The following is a 19,397-nucleotide window of genomic DNA, read 5'->3' as shown; positions in this document are numbered from 1 at the left end:
TATTATTTTATATTATTAAAAAATAATGTGTATGTTCTAAAATAATGATATAATGCCCATGTTTGTTATTTATAGAATTATTTCTATTTATTTTCTTACATATTGGCTTTGGCTTGTGACTCTATTATTCATAATTTTTTTGTTTTAGTTTTATGAATACAAATTTCACAAATGTATCTGTTTAAATCCATTTGTAATGTTGTCTTTAGGTGATGTATGTTGTGTTTTCATTATAAGATTGTTACATTATTTGTCTTTATTTGTACTATGTGTAGTGGTTCTTTCTGTGTGCTGTGTTTGTTATGGATTTCCCCATGGCTCCATTAAGATCCTTTTCCACCCCTACAACCACTATTGTGTCTTTTTTCCTTCCTACACCGTGCCTACATCCCAGGCCTACTTGGGACTGATGGAGCTGACTGTTGCTCGAGGGAAATATGATGAGTTCTGTATCCCTATGGTTATGGTGCCCGCCACTGTCTCCAACAATGTCCCCGGTTCAGATTTCAGCATTGGCGCAGATACTGCTCTGAACACTATAACAGATGTAAGTTTGACTAGCTTGAGTGCACCTAACTCACAAATCATTAAAATCCCATCACTGTGTTCTTTATTTATCAGAGCGAACCAATCAGATCTTCATAAATGCAGTTCAGTGAGTGACAGCATGATTAATGAAGGTTTATTGATGTTGTTGAGTATCTGTGGGAACCTGTGGCTCAGCCTTAAACAGAACATAGTAGTGGCATTGCATATGTTTTCTATTTTTATGGTTAGGACTAAAAATTGTTAGGTAAATACACAATGTTCTGCATTCTTATTTTTGGCCCCCTGATGGCACTTAAGGCTTCTTTTTACATTTTTTACCAGTCTCTCCTGGCGACTTCCCTCCCCTTTCCTCTCTATGACTCTGTTTGAGGCTTCAGTGAGAGACAGCATGCCTGAAAGAAGATAACTACTGATATGCACATTTTTTTTAGATGACCCATAGTGCTTTGGCAATCCTTTGTCATGTAAAATGTATACAGTATATATGTATATCAGTTTAAAGGTGAACTATGAGGTGAGTGCTTTTCACTCACCTCATAGTTCTAGCCGACCTGTGACAATGAGACTGTCACAGGTCGGCTCAGTAGATCGGGAGGTGAGCGAACACATACCGGCATTCGCTCACCTCTCGATCCTGTCACAGCTCTCTGCCATGACAGGGGAGGGGCTGGATTCCCCCCTCCCCGCTCCGATCCGCCAGCGCTGACTGGCGGAACGGACGGTGGAGGGGGCGGGTACAGCTGGCTCTGCCTCTAGATAGGCAGAGCCAGCTGTCAGTCACGCAGCTGGGAGCGGATCCCGGCACAATTGTCGGGATCCGCTTCAGCTGCGGCGTCTCAGTATACCGCGAGCTACAGCTCGCGGTATACTGAGCCTAGGGTGACAGGAGGACGCTAGTTTGTGTCCTCCTGTTACCCTAAGGAGAACTATGGGGAAAAGCCTTAACCCAATAGTTCTCCTTTAAGATTATGATTTACTTTTAACCAGCTGTAGTTTCATAAAATAAAGTAAAATACACATTCAATTCATTGTACTTGGGCCTTCATACTTTTCTAACTCTCCTTTGGTGGCCCATAGGCATTATAACCATTAAGCATAAGGCCCCATTCACACTGAGCGATATTGAGCGACTTGTCGCGCGGCTTTTTCCTATTGGGCTGTATGCAATCAGGAGCAAAATCGCTCGAAATCGCTCTAAAAAAGGGTCATGTAGGAGCGACAAGCTACCAGCGATATTGAGCGATGAGATGTTAACAGCTCCATTGAAATGTATTGGAGAAGCTACATAGAGCGATTTCGCGTGGAAATATGAGCGATATCGCTGCAAAAAGCGCTCGATAAATCGCTCAGTGTGAATGGGGCCTTAAGCCAGGAAAGCTTAATCACACAGGATGATACGATTCACAAGCAATAGAGCAATAGCTGTGTTCTGTCTACATGTCTGGTTTATGTCCCTTTTTATTCTGTAGATGGCACCTTAAAAGCCCCATTTAGTATTGCTTGGTATTTGTATTTCCAGTTCATCCCAACAGTCACTAATTTACTGGAGTCTGTAGTATTAAGTGATGTTACAGCAACCCAAATCACGTTCAGGCTAATTTATTCAGAAGCCAAAATCTTGAATCCTTGTAACGTCCTGTATATGGAATGTAAGTCTCAATGTAATCTGCTTTCCCCCTTCCATGTCATGACGATAAGGAGAGAGGAAGGTGTCTGCAGTGCAAATTAGGAGAGCATCCTGGAATCTCAATGCTGCTCCTCCAAAGATACAATGTGGTGAATGAGTGTTGTCACCCTAGGGTAGAATGCATGTTACTTGCAGTATCACCGAGTAAAAATAAAGGGAAAAAGTAATAAAAAATGAAAACTAATGCAGCCACCACATCTATGGATTAGTAAGCTGCAGCATATTACATTTTTGTTCTTGGGTTTGGATACACTTTACTGATACAGTAAATGTATACGTTCTTTAGTTAACTAAGTTAAAACATAGAAAGAAAGTTGTGGTTCTACCTTTGTAGGACTGATTTATAGTGCACGAGCTCTGATAAATAAACACACAGATGATTGCACATACCGGTAAGTGTTGCATGCTGCATGATATCTATTGCTTATGCTATTTTGCACTTTATTTAATCCACTCTTGCCTTTAGTAATTTCTCTTCTCATAGTCACTTCATGCTGTCTGCTGCTTGTAGTGCTCACTTGTAGATCTCTAGGCTGCTAGCCATTAGCCATGAGCTTTAATTTGCTCAGTAGTGCGGCATAGTGAATGGCTGAATGGTTGTCATGTATATGCAATGCTAGTGAATGCTGCCCACCAACATTCCATCAATGGTATCCCATAAAACCAGTTCTTTTACAAAGTAGAAACAACTTCAACAACACAAATATGTTCATAATTTCACATTGTCAGTGCGGCTCTTAGCCTTTAAAGTGCCCTATGCTCTACTATGGACTGCACACATCATAGATTGGGGGAGAGAAATGCTCAGGTTTTTATGACCAATAGATAGTTTAGATAGATAGATAGATAGATAGATAGATAGATAGATAGATAGATAGATAGATAGATAGATAGATAGATAGATAGATAAATGGATGGAGATGTCAGACATAAAGTCAAGTGGTGAAGGGTAAGGATTTCTGTTCTGTTTTATTGCTGTTCAAAGGGAATATATCCCCTCACTTCCTGCTCTAGTAATAAGTATCTTCAGAAAAAGAAGTGAGACAAATGTCCCCAACAGGAATAGGGACAGCAAAAAAGCATGGCAGAGGTTCTAACTAGAGGTGCACCGAAATAGAAATTTTAAAACCGAAACAAAACCGATATAAAAAAAATTGTCAGGCCGAAACCGAAAATGTTTTTTATGTTAATTTTTTCAATTTTTATTTAATTTTTTTAAACTTTTTATTTTTTTATATTTATTGTTATTTATTAATAACAAAACAAATATTTTTAGGGGCTTCGGGGAAATATTAGGGGTCTAAACCCTTGATATTTCCCTTTTAAAATAGAAATAAAAATTGAGGACACAAAGTCCTCAATCTCTTTTTCTGCAGCCCCTGTTATCAATGAACAGGAATCCTCTATACTGAGTGTTCCTATTCATTGATAACATGATAACAGAGTATGTTTACTATAACTACAATTATGAATGAACAGGAGGTGATGTAGATCACTCCCATTCATTTATAATTGAGGATATAGTAACCATACCATGTCCTTATCTACAAACACTCAGCAATCACTGATCACGGAGTGTTTGTACCGCTCTCCTCTCTGACACGCTGCCACAGGAGGCTGATCGAGCAGTGTAGGGAGGAGAGCTCAGCCTCCTGTTACAGTGTGGCCTGTCTCCGCCCACACACCACTCTGCCGGACTGTGATAGGAGGCTGAGCGGTGTGGGAGGAGAGACGGCGGCCGCTCACAGCGCTCTTCTCCCGCAGCACTCCGCTGGCTGTCACACTTTCTCTCCTCCCTGCTGGGACAGAGAGCAGCGCCCAACGGGCAGGAAAGAAAGCAGGGAAGCGCAGATGTATCGGCAGGAAAATGGCACTTTCGGCATTATGCCAAAGTGCCATTTTTACCGATATGTTTTGGCGGCCCAACATATCGGTGCATCCCTAGTTCTAACACTTTCTTGTTCTACACAAAGCTATAACATAAAGTGTTGGAAGCGCTGGGTGCCATGGACCAGTGCTACTATATTTGGTAGTGCCAAAAAGTCTTCAGGTTGGCATTATGTTGGCGACACACATTTAGAGGCTCATTTAAAAAGCAGTGGTATCAGCACATGGGCAGCTGTAGAACAAAAAAAAAACTGAGTTGTACACATTTATATAGCACAAAGAATTTCGGAAGAGCGAAGGAAAGATGGAGGATCTGCTATTAGGGAGGGGGGCATCAAAACAAACCTGTTGCTGGCTGCAATACACATGGTGGTCCATAAAACAGATTATAATGGCTTCTGTGCATATCTCTTCTGCAGTGGAAGATGCATAAAGAAGATAACATATATTTCAGTGTTGTTATCTATGTCAGATGCTTGCATAACAACCATACAAAAGAAAGATGTCTGTGTAGTATAGATAATAACCAGATTCCAAGTTTCATTTTCTATGACTCTTGAAAACAAAAGGCTTGAACCTGCCTGGTCTCTCCCAGACCTCCAATATATTCTGTATGAAGATCGTACTGCACTGAAAGCAGCAGCTCACTTCTACTCTGTTCACTCCACTCTGATTACACTTGTCTGTGGCCGATTCTCACCTTCTGTTTCTTTTAGGGAATACAATGGCCGGGAAAAAAATAATAATAGAGTTACATAGCTGCTTGACTTATAAAATATTAATACATGAATAATCAACAGAATCTTTACAAGGGCGTAACTATGTTCTACACACACATACATTTATAATCATTATAGGACCCCTGACTATCCATTCAACAAATCTACAATACCTAAAAGTTATTTTTGATGGTTCACATTTTTACTAAGTTGCTTTTTTTTCATATTGTGTTTCATATACGGATTTGTAAATATTCCCTCAAGTGGTCATGTGTAAATCAGGGAATGTAATTAGCATCCCTGCTCCCTGACTGTTGATAAAAGCTCCATTATTATAGAGCGTATGTGGATTTCAGGTCAGACCCATAGACTTCCACCGCAAAGGAGGACAGATATAACACAATCACTGTGCAGCACTGCAAGCAGCATATCATGGCTGCCCACATGTACACATATTACTGTACATGTTTCACATAAGGATTTAAAATGGACTTGTTCATAAAATTGCCTCTTCACGTGAACCAATGGAGGCCAGGCCAACAAAACCAAATAATATTATATTTTTGAGTACAAAAAGGCCTATTTCTTGACATAGATAAATTTTAAAAAATGATAAGCTCCTCCATGTCTCTTTAGCTAGCCACACACCTTACACCTTGATTGTATTATCTCATTTAGATTTATTGGCATCTACATGTGCAGCTGGATGAATAAAGATTTACAGGGTTAGTCACAAAAGGGTGAAGAGTTTGGAGAAGGCAGGAGAAGTGAACAATCTAGGACAACGTAGCTAATTTGGAAAAATTCACCAATTCAGCTCACTTTCCTGTTCAGATGTTGTCCTAGATTGTTCCCTTCTCCTGCCTTCCCCAAACTCTTCACCCTTTAGTAAATAGCCCTGTGAATGAATTGTTAGTTAGGCCCTTGTCCTACATAATTGCTGATAAATCTAAAGCAGATTGCACAGAGATTATACAATCAGATTGTGAGGAGTGTGGCAAGCTTTACAGCCAGGACAAAGACCTTTGGCTACCAATGTGCACTAGTTGCTACAGATTTCGCTACTAGTGCAATGTGGGTTTTCTTACAGGCACTGTAAGGCAGGCCTGGGCATTTTACGGCCCACGAGCTGTGTCCTGCCTTTTGTCTGTATCTGTCTGGCCCGTGGTCTGAACACAGCTTGCCGACCTGTGTGTGGTTATGGCTGGCTGACAGTGGATGTGCTGGCCTCAAAGGCCGGTGCATCCACTGCAAGCCATAGCCCAGTGCAGGACAGCGAACGGTCCATGTTTGGACTGTGGTCCTCCTTCTCTGCAGTCATAGTTTGCTAGGACCACTGGACAGTCCCGGCAACCAGTGATGTCAAATGCATTCCCGCCCCCAGCATTACAGGAGGAATCTTCTTCTGTCCGCTCCTGCAGCTCCACCTCCCACCTCTGGCCTATGGAGAGAAAAGAAAATGAGTTATGTGCCACAATAAGGCTTAATTCAGGGCACCTATTGCTTGTGGTAATCACATGGTTCAGTGTGATTAATGCACAGTACCGTGCAACACACCTACCATGTGGCAGGTGTGTTGCGTTGCATGCACTACTTTTTTCAATCTCAACATACAATATTGTGGTACGGCACGTTGCGGTGTGGTCGACCACATTGTGCTTTTGGGGTACCATTCAAATGAATGGCAACGCAACGCACCTGCCGCACTGTAACACAAAGTAGGTGCATTGTATGGTACTGTGTGTTAATTGTTTTGGCCCTCCACAACATGCCCAGTTTCTCATGTGGCGCTTAAGAAAATGATTTGCCCACCCCTGCTGTAGGAGGTCTGTTGTTTTCAATCATACACTTTTTCAGCAAGATAAGATATAGTTACGTCCTTGTATCTGTATGTTTTCAATTAAACTAAAGTATCAATCTCTGTGAACCATTTACTAATTTCACTCACTTCGTATTGTCTCCTGATTGGGGGGATAATCAAAGGGATCAAATATAATCATTAATGCTATGATGGTACTAATATCTATTAATTTACCCCCTCCTCTATTGACCTTTAATTATATTATTAAACAGCAGTAATACTTTTCTAATTACTCCGGGTATTAAAGAAACTAATGAGCTGATTATAACAGTCATAGAATTCTTACGAAAGATTAAACTAACATTGCTTCTTCCACCTTTGCTGACTATCTCCATGCTTAAAACATTGTGATTTCTCTATAACCGTGTTTACTTTTGCTCTGCATGGGGGTTTCTTAAACCACTTCAGAACTTAATTGCGCCAATGCCACTCCATTGCATCCGGACATTAAAACTGTGCCGTGTCAATGCGCCGCAGCGGAATCAACAGTCAACTTCCTACCATCGGCAGAGATCCAGAGCGCATTGCATTGCAGAGTCCCCAAGCCTGTGGGAAGCCACACCTCCTGCCACACAGAAGGAGCCACTAACACCGCATCCTTTAACCGTCCGCTAAACACATATTCCTGCTGCCACCTCAGGCTTTTGAAAGTATGCTGCAGTTATCTGAGGCGCGAGCCACTTATCAAGAATTTTGCATCCCCATGTGCATTGTGCCTGCCACCATTAGCAACAATGTCCCCGGCACTGACTTAAGTCTTGGAGCTGACACTGCTCTCAATACCATTATGGAGGTAAGGTACTAACTTTGAAATCGAGAAGTTATTTTAAGGGCCACTAAATCTAAAATACAAACATGACCACTAAACGGTGTACACGGTATACAATCAGACAAAAAAATGAAGAAGAAAAAAATGCCATATATTTTGCTTTAATAAGGGTAATACTGCATTGGTCCAGACTCTAGTCCCATGATTGGTGCTGTGTTTTTGTCAGGGGGCTTTCCCAGTAGAAGTTGATAAACTTGCATCAAAAGTTCAGGAAGAGTTGGACAGACAGGGGCTCTACCTGAACAGTACCTCTAACACGCTCCGTATCAGCTGAGAACTTCTGGTCACCAGACTAGGTACTAGACCAACGGGATTTCCATTATTATGTGTTGCTGACCACAATTCTATTTGATGAGCTTGCTGGGCAAGAAGTCAAGCAATTGCTCCCATAATACCTTCTATGCATTGAATAAAGCCCAACTCCGGCCAAAGTGTTTTTTTTGCATTATTGGATGAAGTAGAGAAGGTTTATAACCTCTAGCCAACACTGGGGATGGAAGGAGATGGGCTTTAAGTTTTTTACATCTATTAGTAATATTACTTATGACGTTTTGCTGGTATTTTAGGGTTATTGGTCCTTTAAGGTGCCGTCTTTTACATTGAAAAGAAACAAAATTCTAATCGAAATGGATTATAATGACGATATCAGATGAAGCAGAACCATTTCTAATAAACATGTTTGTGTGGTAGTGGTCCTATACACATTTATCCAACACATTTATATATATTTTGTGTTTCTTTTTTAAATATAAGGGATTATTTAGGAAATCAGATGTCTAGACATTGGCCGGGGTAAAGGAAAATAATTGAGTGGGAAATGTTACTAAATTATCAGTCTGCATAAATATATTCAACATACATAAAAAGTATAATTTCCCTTCATAAAACGTCAGCTTTTATCATTACAAAGCAGCTACTATGCCTAGTCTGAGGGGAGCATTCTGGGAGAAAGATGTCATCAGCCCGCTGTAGGCAGGAGGAAACATTTTCTCAGTCTGCTTGCCCTCAGTGATCACTGACTTGAACGGTTGTAATGTAACTACCTGGCATCTTTTAAAAGAGAACTATAGCCAAACCTTTTTTGGCTTTAGTTCTCTTTTGGGTCACAGGAGGACATTTACTGATGTCTTCCTGTGACCCATAGCTACCTGATTGACAGCTGGCTCTGCCTCTCTACATCCAGAGCCAGCTGTGCCCCCCCCAGGAGCCTGATCTCTGTGAGACAGCATGGTTTCCCACAGTCAAGGTCATACTGCTGTGCAGTATCCAATATCTTCATGGTTGGGTCATCTATGGGCCAAAATCTTGGTCCAGGACGGAAGTGCTAACTCGGGATGATGCCTGAACAAAGATAGTGCTGGCTTTTATAAAGAAAAAAAAGGTATTGTCAGGAAAAATACTCTGATCTCCTAGTAAGGTAACACATACTTGTAACTGTTACATTGATTCTTTACTTGGCATGCACAATAAGCATTCAAAATATAGCTAAGGTATATGTCCACCTTACCAATTCAAAGATCCAAGAAAATCACAAACCTAGTGCGAGGGTAACCCCACTGCAAGTGTTTAATGCTTAGTTTGTCTAGGGGGCTGGAATAAAGCAGATATACTCACCTGATCCTCTGTCCTGCGGCAATCGGCACTTATCTCTCTACCCCTCTGCTCTGCATATGAAATGTCCCTTGGCAACTCATGTCTAATGCAGGTCAATGGAACTGCATAACATGCGATAATGTCAGCGGTCCTTAGATCACCAGGTCCCAGGGAAGAAGAAGTTGCGGGGACCAGTCTAGCAGCCCGGGGGGAGCTGGCGGGACAGATGATCAGGTAACTAAATCTGCTTTATTTGAGACCTCTAGACAAAACGAGCACCTAACCCTTCCAGTGCAGGGATACACCCACTGCAAGAGTAAGTAGGGGAGTGTGGGAGTTAATTTCACGGGAGTTCTTCTTTAAAGCCCATTTACCACCTTTGCGGAGGTATTTAAAAAAAAAAAACATGCCAGCCGAGTGTACATGAAGCAGGCATATGCAGTTAGCTGCCCTCTTCATGGCTCCTTTTGAAATGGCTGGGCTTTGAAAGCAGTCTGTGTAAATTAAAACTCCTTTTCTGAGCTCTCCCCCCCTATTCATTAGCATTCATAGTGGCAACCCGCCCTGGACAGTGTAAAGGCAGAGCTGGTGTGCAGTGATCTTGTTACACTGACTCACAGGGAGGGGGTTGGCTGCTTTACAATCTCAGTGTCAGACTGAGCTTTCTGTGGAGAAAATGTTCAAATTGTAGGACTCAGGCTTACTAAAAAGTCCATAAAAAAAATGTAAAAAGCCAGCAATGTGAGTTATGAAAATGTGCACACATATACATCATCGCTGCACCTCTACATTACCACAATAAGTGCTAATCACTTACAAAGGTGGAAATGGGCTTTAAGAGCATTTTGTGGCCCTTTGGTAGGTATATTGTGTAAATAACTGTGTTACGGGCACCTCATGTTTCAGAATCTGTCATCCCAAGCAATTTGACAATATGTTTTCCTTTTTTTATATTCTTAATTATTTATCATTGCATACACTAGTTTCTCCTGACATAATATTAAGTTCTATTTCTTTCTTTCTGTCAAATTAACTCCAGCAATTATACATTTAGATTCTTATGTTAGAACATGATGAAGGAGCTTAAAATGGGTAAAACATATTGCATGAATGGGAGGCTATTTATATAGTTGCTCCAGGCTATGTACAGTAGTTTTCAGTAATGACCCAGATAGAAAAGTATGCCAGGATATGTTTCATCAGCTTCATTGTATGTGGAAGAGATGAGTCATGTTTCCATTGGCTGCCATATAGAGCTCTGACAAGGTGTTAAACCTGAAGACTGCTCACACATGCATCCATGCATCTAGCTGGTTATCTGTTTGCTCACCTAGAAAGAGAGGATTATACGACTACATGATCCCATTATTGCCAGTGTTTGCATTTGTACTCACACTTTCCAACTGTCCCTATTTAGGAGTAAATGCTTCTGCAATGGGCAGGGCTCAGGGAAATCGGGCAGGACTCAGGGAAATCGGGCAGGACTCAGGGAAATCGGGCAGGGAAATAAACATAATTTCCTCTGAGCTATATTTCTGAGTTCATTTATGCCAAGTTGCATCTAAGATCACTGGCAAGGTTTACTAAAAAGCCCTTTATTTGTAAACTGATTTTGAAAATAGTTATGACAGAGCAGGAGGCAAAGTACAATCCCAGCCATTTTTGTGCTAAGGGCCCATTCACACCTATGCGTTGGGATGACACAGTTTAACACACCACACACATGTTTTCAATGGCACGCCAATGCATTAAGGGAATGCACCTGTATCGCAGTGCATTGCGATACTCTACCATGTGCTTTGGGATAAAAAAATAGTGCATGTCCGATTTTTGCATTGTGGTGCGCAGTCAGACTGTTCAAATTGATTTGTTTCCTTATTGCAACACACGTATATATGCATTTATTAAATACTCCTCAATATACCGGGTAGGCGTAAATGGGCCCTATTGCTTCCTCAGAGGAAGATAGGTCTGACTTTCCAACAAGCTCTCATGACAGTTCAGCGTCCCCTGGTCACTAGGTAACCAGGGGGCGCTGAACTTTCATTACACAGTGAAAACTCAGCGGAGCTGCCGTGATATCACGGCGGCTCCGCCGGGTTCTCAGTGTAATGACAGATCAGCCTCCCTGGTAACCAGGGGGCACTGATCTGTCTCGCAAGTGGCCGGAGCCAGCCGTGAGATGACGGCTGGCTCCGCCCAGCTCTCAGTAGCAGGCTGCCGAAGCCTATGCTTTTGGCTTGACTGAGCCGCTCGGCCAACTTCGGGAGCTGTACAGGCTATAGTGAATAGCCCGTACAGCAGCCCTACAGTACTACTGAACCGAAGGGGTCCTGGGGCCGAAGCTAGCCGAAGGATCAGCCGAAGCTACGGCTAGATCCTTTGGCAGTTTTGTGAATAACCCTCTTAGTAATGCTATGTGAATTTACCAGATAACCACACACTGAAAGAACAATCCTCCCCCAGCTATTGCCATATGACATGTCCAAACATCCAGACCTCAGTCAGACTCCCAGATATATGTGTGTAGATGTGTAGTATAATGTTTTGTACATTTGTACCTCAGTTGTACATCCGCACACTAATTCATATATTTTACACTCTGCATTAGGGCTGTCCCGATGCCACTTTTTCAGGACCAAGTACAAGTACTTCCCAGCATGTACTTGCCGATAGCAATTACCGATATTTTTTTTTTTTTTTTTAAGGAACAGGTGACTTTAAATGATCCATAGTACATCTACATGCTATGTACTATGGATGATGATTTAACCTATTCATGTTAGCAGGCAGAATTGTAAATCTATTGCTGGAGTGTAGTGGAAGTGTGTACTACATATACATTACACACGTCCAGTACACTATAGCAATAGATTTACAGCCAGCCCCGTCCCAGCTTCCCTCACTCACAGTTTCACTCCGATCCCTGTTGCCTCACACGGTGCCTCTTGTAGTTGTCGCTGGGCAGGATCGCTGCATCGCGTCTCGGTGCTCAGCTTGTGGGAGGCGCGCGCAGTTCTGCCCTGCTAACGTGAATAGGTTAAATCATGATCCATAGTACATATACAGTACACATGTCCCGTACACTGCAGCAATAGCGTTACAATTATCTCCTAACATGAATAGGTTAAATCATGATCCATAGTACATAATAGTACATAACATGTAGTTGTACTACTGATAATTTAACCCATTCACCATTAACCCTTCAGATTAGCAGTGCAGAATTGTAAATCTATTGCTGCAGTGCATTCTGTATGTACTGTATATGTACAGAACATATAGAATGCACTGCAGCAGTAGATCACACAAAAAAACTAAGCCCAGGCCCTGTCTTACTGTTGCCTTGATCGCGGTGCCTCACGATTTTTCTCACACGTGAGGACGTTGGCGCCGCTGAACTGGAGAGGAGCGTCGTGTCACTGCTGCTTCGGTGGGCGGCGCTCCAGGTGGGGTCCTAATTTAGGTGGCCGGCGACTGCCTGGAGCGCCGCCCACCGGAGCAGCAGTGACGCGACGCGGTAAACTTAAAAAAAAAGTGACAGCCCCGCCGCACAGCCGCCTATACATGCTGCAGGTGGCAGAGCGGTGGGGAAGGAGCTGCACTATCTCGGGGTCCGGGGGGCCCCTCTTCTTCCTCTCTGGCACCCCCCCAACAGGCGGAACGCCAGGGCCCGGTCGCAATCGCGACCACTGCGTCCCTGGTAGGGCCGCCAGTGCTGTAATTTGTAGTCCTGTATAGCTGGTGGTAATCTGCGTTCCTGTCTATTCATTGTACAGTTATGCAGAATACCACCAGCTGGACATTTTACATAAAGTCAGCATACCACCCCCCACAGTCTCCCATTTCCACCCCCCCTCCCCGCCATCACCCATAGGGGCTTACCTTACTCCTGCAGAACCTCTTTCTTCTGAGTCCTTGGTGGCCAGTGGAGGGGAGGAGCACAGGAGAGGGTCTTCACAATGACCCCAACAGCAGGATGTGGTGGCCTGGTGGTGCCTGCAGAGTCTGTACAGGCACCACAAGGCTAAACACTCCTTACAGGTGACAGGCATTTACAGAGCCACCTGTCCCATTCCCACACAGCCGCCGCGGGAACATACAGCTGTCACTGTCAGAGTTTACTGCAGTTCAGTGTAAAAAAACACCACAGTACTTGTACTGTGCCGTTTTTTTACACTGAACCGCAATATAGTCTGTGACAGCTGTATGTCCCCGCGGCGGCTGTGCGGGGATGTAATGTGTCACCAGTACCGCGGGTGGGAGAGGCAGGGAGCGGCAGTCTCGGCCACCTACTCCGCCCACAGCAGTGACGCGACGCTCCTCTGAACAGCCGGCCCAGAGGACTCCACCACAGAAGGTAAAGTATAACAACAACAAAAAAACAGCGCAAGCATCGGCGCTATGCATCGGGCCATTTTGACAAGTACAAGTACTTGTCAAAATGCCCTGTATCGGGCCCGATTCCGATGCTAGCATCGGTATCGGGACATCCCTACTCTGCATATATCTTGATATAACATAATGTGGTTATTACATGTACATACTAACTATTATGGTATTAATGCCATGTACATTTTCATCAGACCTGTGATCGCATTAAACAATCTGCCAGTGGAACAAAGAGGCGCGTCTTCATCATTGAAACAATGGGTGGATATTGTGGATACCTGGCCAACATGGGTGGCCTTGCTGCAGGTGCTGATGCCGCTTATGTCTTCGAGGAGCAATTTGACATACGGGAGCTCCAGGTAATTACTTATATTCTATCTATAAAACACGCAGTTGCTTAAATCATGAAGTGTATTTTGAGGTAGTATGGGGAGGGGAAATCCAAAGTTGGCACCATAACAAGATCTTTCAGCGGACACTTCCTGAAGTGACATTCGTCTAAGGTGGAAATCCCCCTCACTTTGTAAAGATTTCCTCTATCTTTCTGCAGTGTGTGCAAGATAGGAAGTACAGCGAAATCTCTTCAGGAGGTCCACACCAGATGTGGACCTCCAGATTCAAGAAAATGAACAGATTTGTCTCCAGGAATAGGGATCCTCTAGAGGCGGCAATGGATACTCAGGTGTCTCCTTGGTATTAGATAGGGCTTTTAGCAGTTGCACAGTGGTTACTGCCAGATCATCAGGGTCTTCCATCCCAAGGTCCGATTTGCCATCCTGTTTCATGGTCACTGGCTTTAACAGCCCCCATTCTGAGGAATACAAGCATATCTAAATCTGTGATTCCCATAATCTTAAAAGCTTACTTCACTCAAGGTCTTGATGCAAGTCTAGTGCAATGGGGATTCCTTCTGGTCAAAGTTATTATTTTAAAAATGTGAAACCGTTTTAAATATCAAATCTTCAAATGATAAAATTGTATTTGTCATTTACCTAAACCTGCATATACACAGCCAGGAAAAACTGGAGTATGTAGGGCTTTATATCTTTGAACTTCCTCATAGTTATTTTAAAGATGGTCTCCATGGAAGATGACAATTCATGATTTGATAGGGTTCCTCTGTATGCTAGTAACATGGAAGGGATACCACCTTCTACAATGCCCTTGTAAACAACAAAGGTATCCCTATTCTGAAAGTTTGACCGGGAAAATATGGCAGCCGGAAATCTCTGTTTTTGGCCATTCTGGAAAACCAGCAAGTAGAACTGCTAATGTAATGTCTAAGTAGTACGTGGGAGGTGCTGGATTGAACCTTTCGCTTTTACCTGCTTTAATCTGCACTGGACTGGCCCATTAAGTTTCTTTATTATATCTGTATTATTATTTTATTTTGTAGGCAAATGTGGAACATTTGACTGAGAAGATGAAGACAACCATCCAGAGAGGCCTTGTACTAAGGTAAAGAAACCAGCAGCATAAAAACCTAGGACTGCAAATGTAAAAAATGTAGACAAGATGTTGTAGAAGGTAGTGGTCCATAATTGATACAAGAAGTCTGATTTAAAGGATGACTCCATAAAATTAAGATTTCTGTTACAGGCCAACTCTTTAGAGTAGAACCACCCATCAGCCTTTTATATTTCTGAGAGACTTCAGCAGAGAGATCACACTTTCATGGTTGCGGTTGCTTTGGCCCCTTTCCATACAGTCTCACTCTTATTTCTCCAGAGTGAGAATTTCAATCCTCCTGCTGCATTCTTTCTTATGTAAAAACTGTGTAAATGAAAACTACATCCAAAGTTACAGCTATAATATGATTTGATGCTATGGACAATACAGGCACTGCTAGTTTTTGTTAGAGAGACCCGTTGTATGTTCACTTTATAACAAATAACAAGATATACTTTTTACGTATCTTAGTTTTCGTGCTCACATGGAATAATATGTATGTTTTATTCACCAAGGAATGAAAACTGCAATGAGAACTACACCACGGATTTCATCTACCAGTTGTACTCCGAGGAAGGAAGAGGTGTCTTTGACTGCAGGAAGAATGTACTCGGACACATGCAACAGGTGCTGTACTATCAGAATGAATCATGCATCAGACAGAACTGAATGTGTGGAGCTGAGCTGAATCTCTTGCATACTTTCCTGAAAACATTTCATTTTTTTTACAGAAGATAGTAAACCTTTCATGACCTGAGGCCATTGATACCTAGATTAATATTTAGCAGCATCAGTTTGAGTCAGCTAATTTCACAACTCTACAGCAAAGTTGCATATAATGTATTATTCTAGGGACATCTAAGGCTTCTATTTTCATAAAACCCTGAGCCATGCTTTTAAAGTAGGCTGACAAATGTGCAAAAAAGTGTGTGTGGATATATATATATATATATATATATACAGTATATATATATACACATATATAAATATATATAAAATAATTTCGCATTTTTTTATAGTGTAATGGTGTCTTAACACTTTCACCTTCAGACTGCAGTGCCATTTGTAGGCTGAAGGATTATTTTGTCAATGAAGCCTTCAGCCTGCATGTGGCCCCCTAGGTCATTGCTGACAAAGTGAACACATAATCAGGAATTGAGATGTCAGTGACAGCTGAATTGGAGACCTAGCACCCGTGCAAAATATTGACTGCTAGCTCTTGAATTGAGGATATTTACTAATATATTCTTAGCATGGGGTATCGCCCTGAGGAGCATTAATATATAAAAAGTTTGCAGCAGTATGTCCCTTTGACGTGAGCCTATGAAAACAGAAATATGGAAGCTACTTTTATTGACTTAGTGAAAGGTTCAGGGGCTGTCATCCTAATCCTACTTCTCTATTAAAATGACGCTAAACTCAGGAGATAAATCTAAAAAATACATTCAAGTTCCTTAACTATTAACAAAAATTTATCTTATTTGTGTATCACTCAAATCATCTCTGAATTCCAGTTGACACTGTCCTTCCTTCTGGAGGGGGGATACTTTTGCTCCCAATGGTCCCTGTGTATGTTGTAAAGTAGCCATCGGTCCAAGCTCGCTCGCATTATGGACTATATTCTCAATACAAATTAGTTAACTAAACATCAGACTGTAATTTCATCACGGGAGTGAGCTTGGAGCGGTGACTACTTTACATCACACACAGGGCCCATGAGGAACCAAAGTAGCCACCCTCCAGAAGGAAGGACAGTGTCAGCACCAATACAGAGATGATTTCAGGATCTACAGCCGAGTGATACAGAAATAAGAGACATTTTTGTTCATAATTAAGGGACTTGAATACGTTTTTAAGATTTAACTCCGGAGTTTAGTGTCACTTTACGTGAGACACCTGGAACAGATATACAGCCAGTAAAGTTTGGAAAGCGTGAATTCCTATCCGGCATGCTTGTTCCAGGTGAGTGACACCTCATGTGACTTCACAGGCTGTAAACGGTAAACGCACACTGCGGCTTGTAATTATTATATCTAATTGTAAACTGATCAGTATGTAGTAGTTCAGGATGGGAGGATTTGAGTGTTGGTTTTATTCTTGCACTCCAATTCAGCAGTAGTGACACAGAATGTGTTGTTTACAGGGAGGAGCGCCATCACCATTTGACAGGAACTTCGGGACAAAGATTTCAGCCAAAGCCATTCAGTGGATTTCCCGGAAACTTAAAGAATGCTACAGAAAAGGTGGAGTGCAGTAGGTTTGATTAGCAGTAGGCTTCTATGCATATTCTTCAACCTTTCCGATAGGCACATTAAATTGCCTCACGTTACATTGTTATTGCCTTTATTTCGGAATGTCATTTTTTTTAAATCAGTTTTGCCCATATTGCTATCATAAAAATTAAAACGAATGCAAAAACATTTACACTTCTACGTTGGCATTTTCAAGATTAGTGCTAAGCACATACAGATGATCATCTCTGATGCTGCCTGATTTCCCTGTGCTTGAATGGCAACCACTTATAGCAGCTGTCACAATCACAGCTCTTCACCAGCGCTGGTGGTTGGAGTCCCGGATGTTGTTCTGAAACCAGAGCAGTGATGTGTCTGCTCTTCATCAGCGCTGGTGGTCAGTGATAGAAGTACATTGGTGGTCATTGATGAGAATGCTCCTTACATTGATGGTCAGTGATAGAAGTACACTGGTGGTCATTGATAAGAATGCTCCTTACATTGATGGTCAGTGATAGAAGTACATTGGTGGTCATTGATGAGAATGCTCTCTTTATTGGCCTTCAGTGGGAAGACCAGCCAGCGCTGGAGGTTGGAGTCCCGGATGTTGTTCTGAAACCAGAACAGTGATGTGCTTGCTCTTCACCAGCGCTGGTGGTCAGTGATAGAAGTACATTGGTGGTCATTGATGAGAATGCTCCTTACATTGATGGTCAGCGATAGAAGTACACTGGTGGTCATTGATGAGAATGCTCTCTTCATTGGCGGTCATTGGGAAGACCAGCCAGCGCTGGAGGTTGGAGTCCTGGATGTTGTTCTGAAACCAGAACAGTGATGTGCTTGCTCTTCACCAGCGCTGGTGGTCAGTGATAGAAGTACATTGGTGGTCATTGATGAGAATGCTCCTTACATTGATGGTCAGTGATAGAAGTACATTGGTGGTCATTGATGAGAATGCTCTCTTTATTGGCCTTCAGTGGGAAGACCAGCCAGCGCTGGAGGTTGGAGTCCCGGATGTTGTTCTGAAACCAGAACAGTGATGTGCTTGCTCTTCACCAGCGCTGGTGGTCAGTGATAGAAGTACATTGGTGGTCATTGATGAGAATGCTCCTTACATTGATGGTCAGCGATAGAAGTACACTGGTGGTCATTGATGAGAATGCTCTCTTCATTGGCGGTCATTGGGAAGACCAGCCAGCGCTGGAGGTTGGAGTCCTGGATGTTGTTCTGAAACCAGAACAGTGATGTGCTTGCTCTTCACCAGCGCTGGTGGTCAGTGATAGAAGTACATTGGTGGTCATTGATGAGAATGCTCCTTACATTGATGGTCAGTGATAGAAGTACATTGGTGGTCATTGATGAGAATGCTCCTTACATTGATGGTCCTGTGATAGAAGTACATTGGTGGTCATTGATGAGAATGCTCCTTACATTGATGGTCAGTGATAGAAGTACATTGGTGGTCATTGATGAGAATGCTGTCTTCATTGGCAGTCAGTGGGAAGACCAGCCAGTGCTGGAGGTTGGAGTCCCGGATGTTGTTCTGAAACCAGAGCGGTGATGTGCCTATCTGATGTGCCTGATTGTTGTCCAATGATTTAATGAAAGTTGTACTATCATTTCTTCTGAATATTCCTCTGTATTACTGTCTGAACCCACATTCAATATGTTGTGCTTTTACACTTTGCTTCCCGCCCATGTTTTCCAAGACTGCTTCGCACACATTGCATGCCACTGACTTCTAGATCTAGTAAAGTAATTAGCTAAATATACTTTCTTTTTTGCTTTCACATTGTCTTTACTTTGATGGCTACTCGGGATACTTAGAGGAAGGTAATGTTTCCTTATTTCTTGATGTAACTATAATCACATACATACTATCACTGCACAGTAATATACAGGAGGGGATTTATCAAAACTGGTGCAGACAGAATCCGGAGCAGTTGGCCATAGCAACCAATCAGGTTCTCTCTTCAGTTTGTTCAGTTAAACTTTTAAATGAAAGATAGAAGCTGATTGGCTGCCGTGCACAGCTGCTCCAGTTTTCATAAATCCCTCTTATAGTGTATAAAGTAAAATGGTACAACAATAAAATATCCCTTTATTTTAGTATGTTATATAAATCACCAATGTTCTCTTTACATAGACTCATATTATTAGATGAGCTTTAACCCACACCAACCAATCAGAAATCATTTTA

The 19,397-nt window shown here is 42.3% G+C and overlaps 1 protein-coding gene across 6 annotated transcripts in view; it reads left to right on the top strand.

Annotated features, from left to right (window-relative positions):
- Positions 1 to 19,397, top strand: part of PFKP (phosphofructokinase, platelet) — an 89,365-nt gene that overhangs the window by 65,979 nt on the left and 3,989 nt on the right. For 3 of the 6 annotated variants that reach the window (XM_018569674.1, XM_018569669.1, XM_018569672.1), the window contains 4 exons: positions 13,712 to 13,876; positions 14,914 to 14,975; positions 15,482 to 15,593; positions 17,110 to 17,209. In XM_018569674.1, coding sequence (XP_018425176.1) covers positions 13,712 to 13,876; positions 14,914 to 14,975; positions 15,482 to 15,593; positions 17,110 to 17,209 — 439 coding nt within the window. Of the gene's footprint in view, positions 1 to 7,343; positions 7,497 to 13,711; positions 13,877 to 14,913; positions 14,976 to 15,481; positions 15,594 to 17,109; positions 17,210 to 19,024; positions 19,031 to 19,397 lie in introns of all 6 variants that reach the window. The other 3 variants (XM_018569671.1, XM_018569673.1, XM_018569670.1) reach the window with 3 other exon arrangements.

The sequence above is a fragment of the Nanorana parkeri genome, unplaced genomic scaffold, assembly GCF_000935625.1.
Source record: "Nanorana parkeri isolate BGI_ZX_2015 unplaced genomic scaffold, ASM93562v1 scaffold1378, whole genome shotgun sequence".
NCBI classification, from domain to species: domain Eukaryota; kingdom Metazoa; phylum Chordata; class Amphibia; order Anura; family Dicroglossidae; genus Nanorana; species Nanorana parkeri.
Note: the sequence above shows the minus strand (reverse complement) of the source record. Positions and strands in the feature narration are given on the sequence as shown.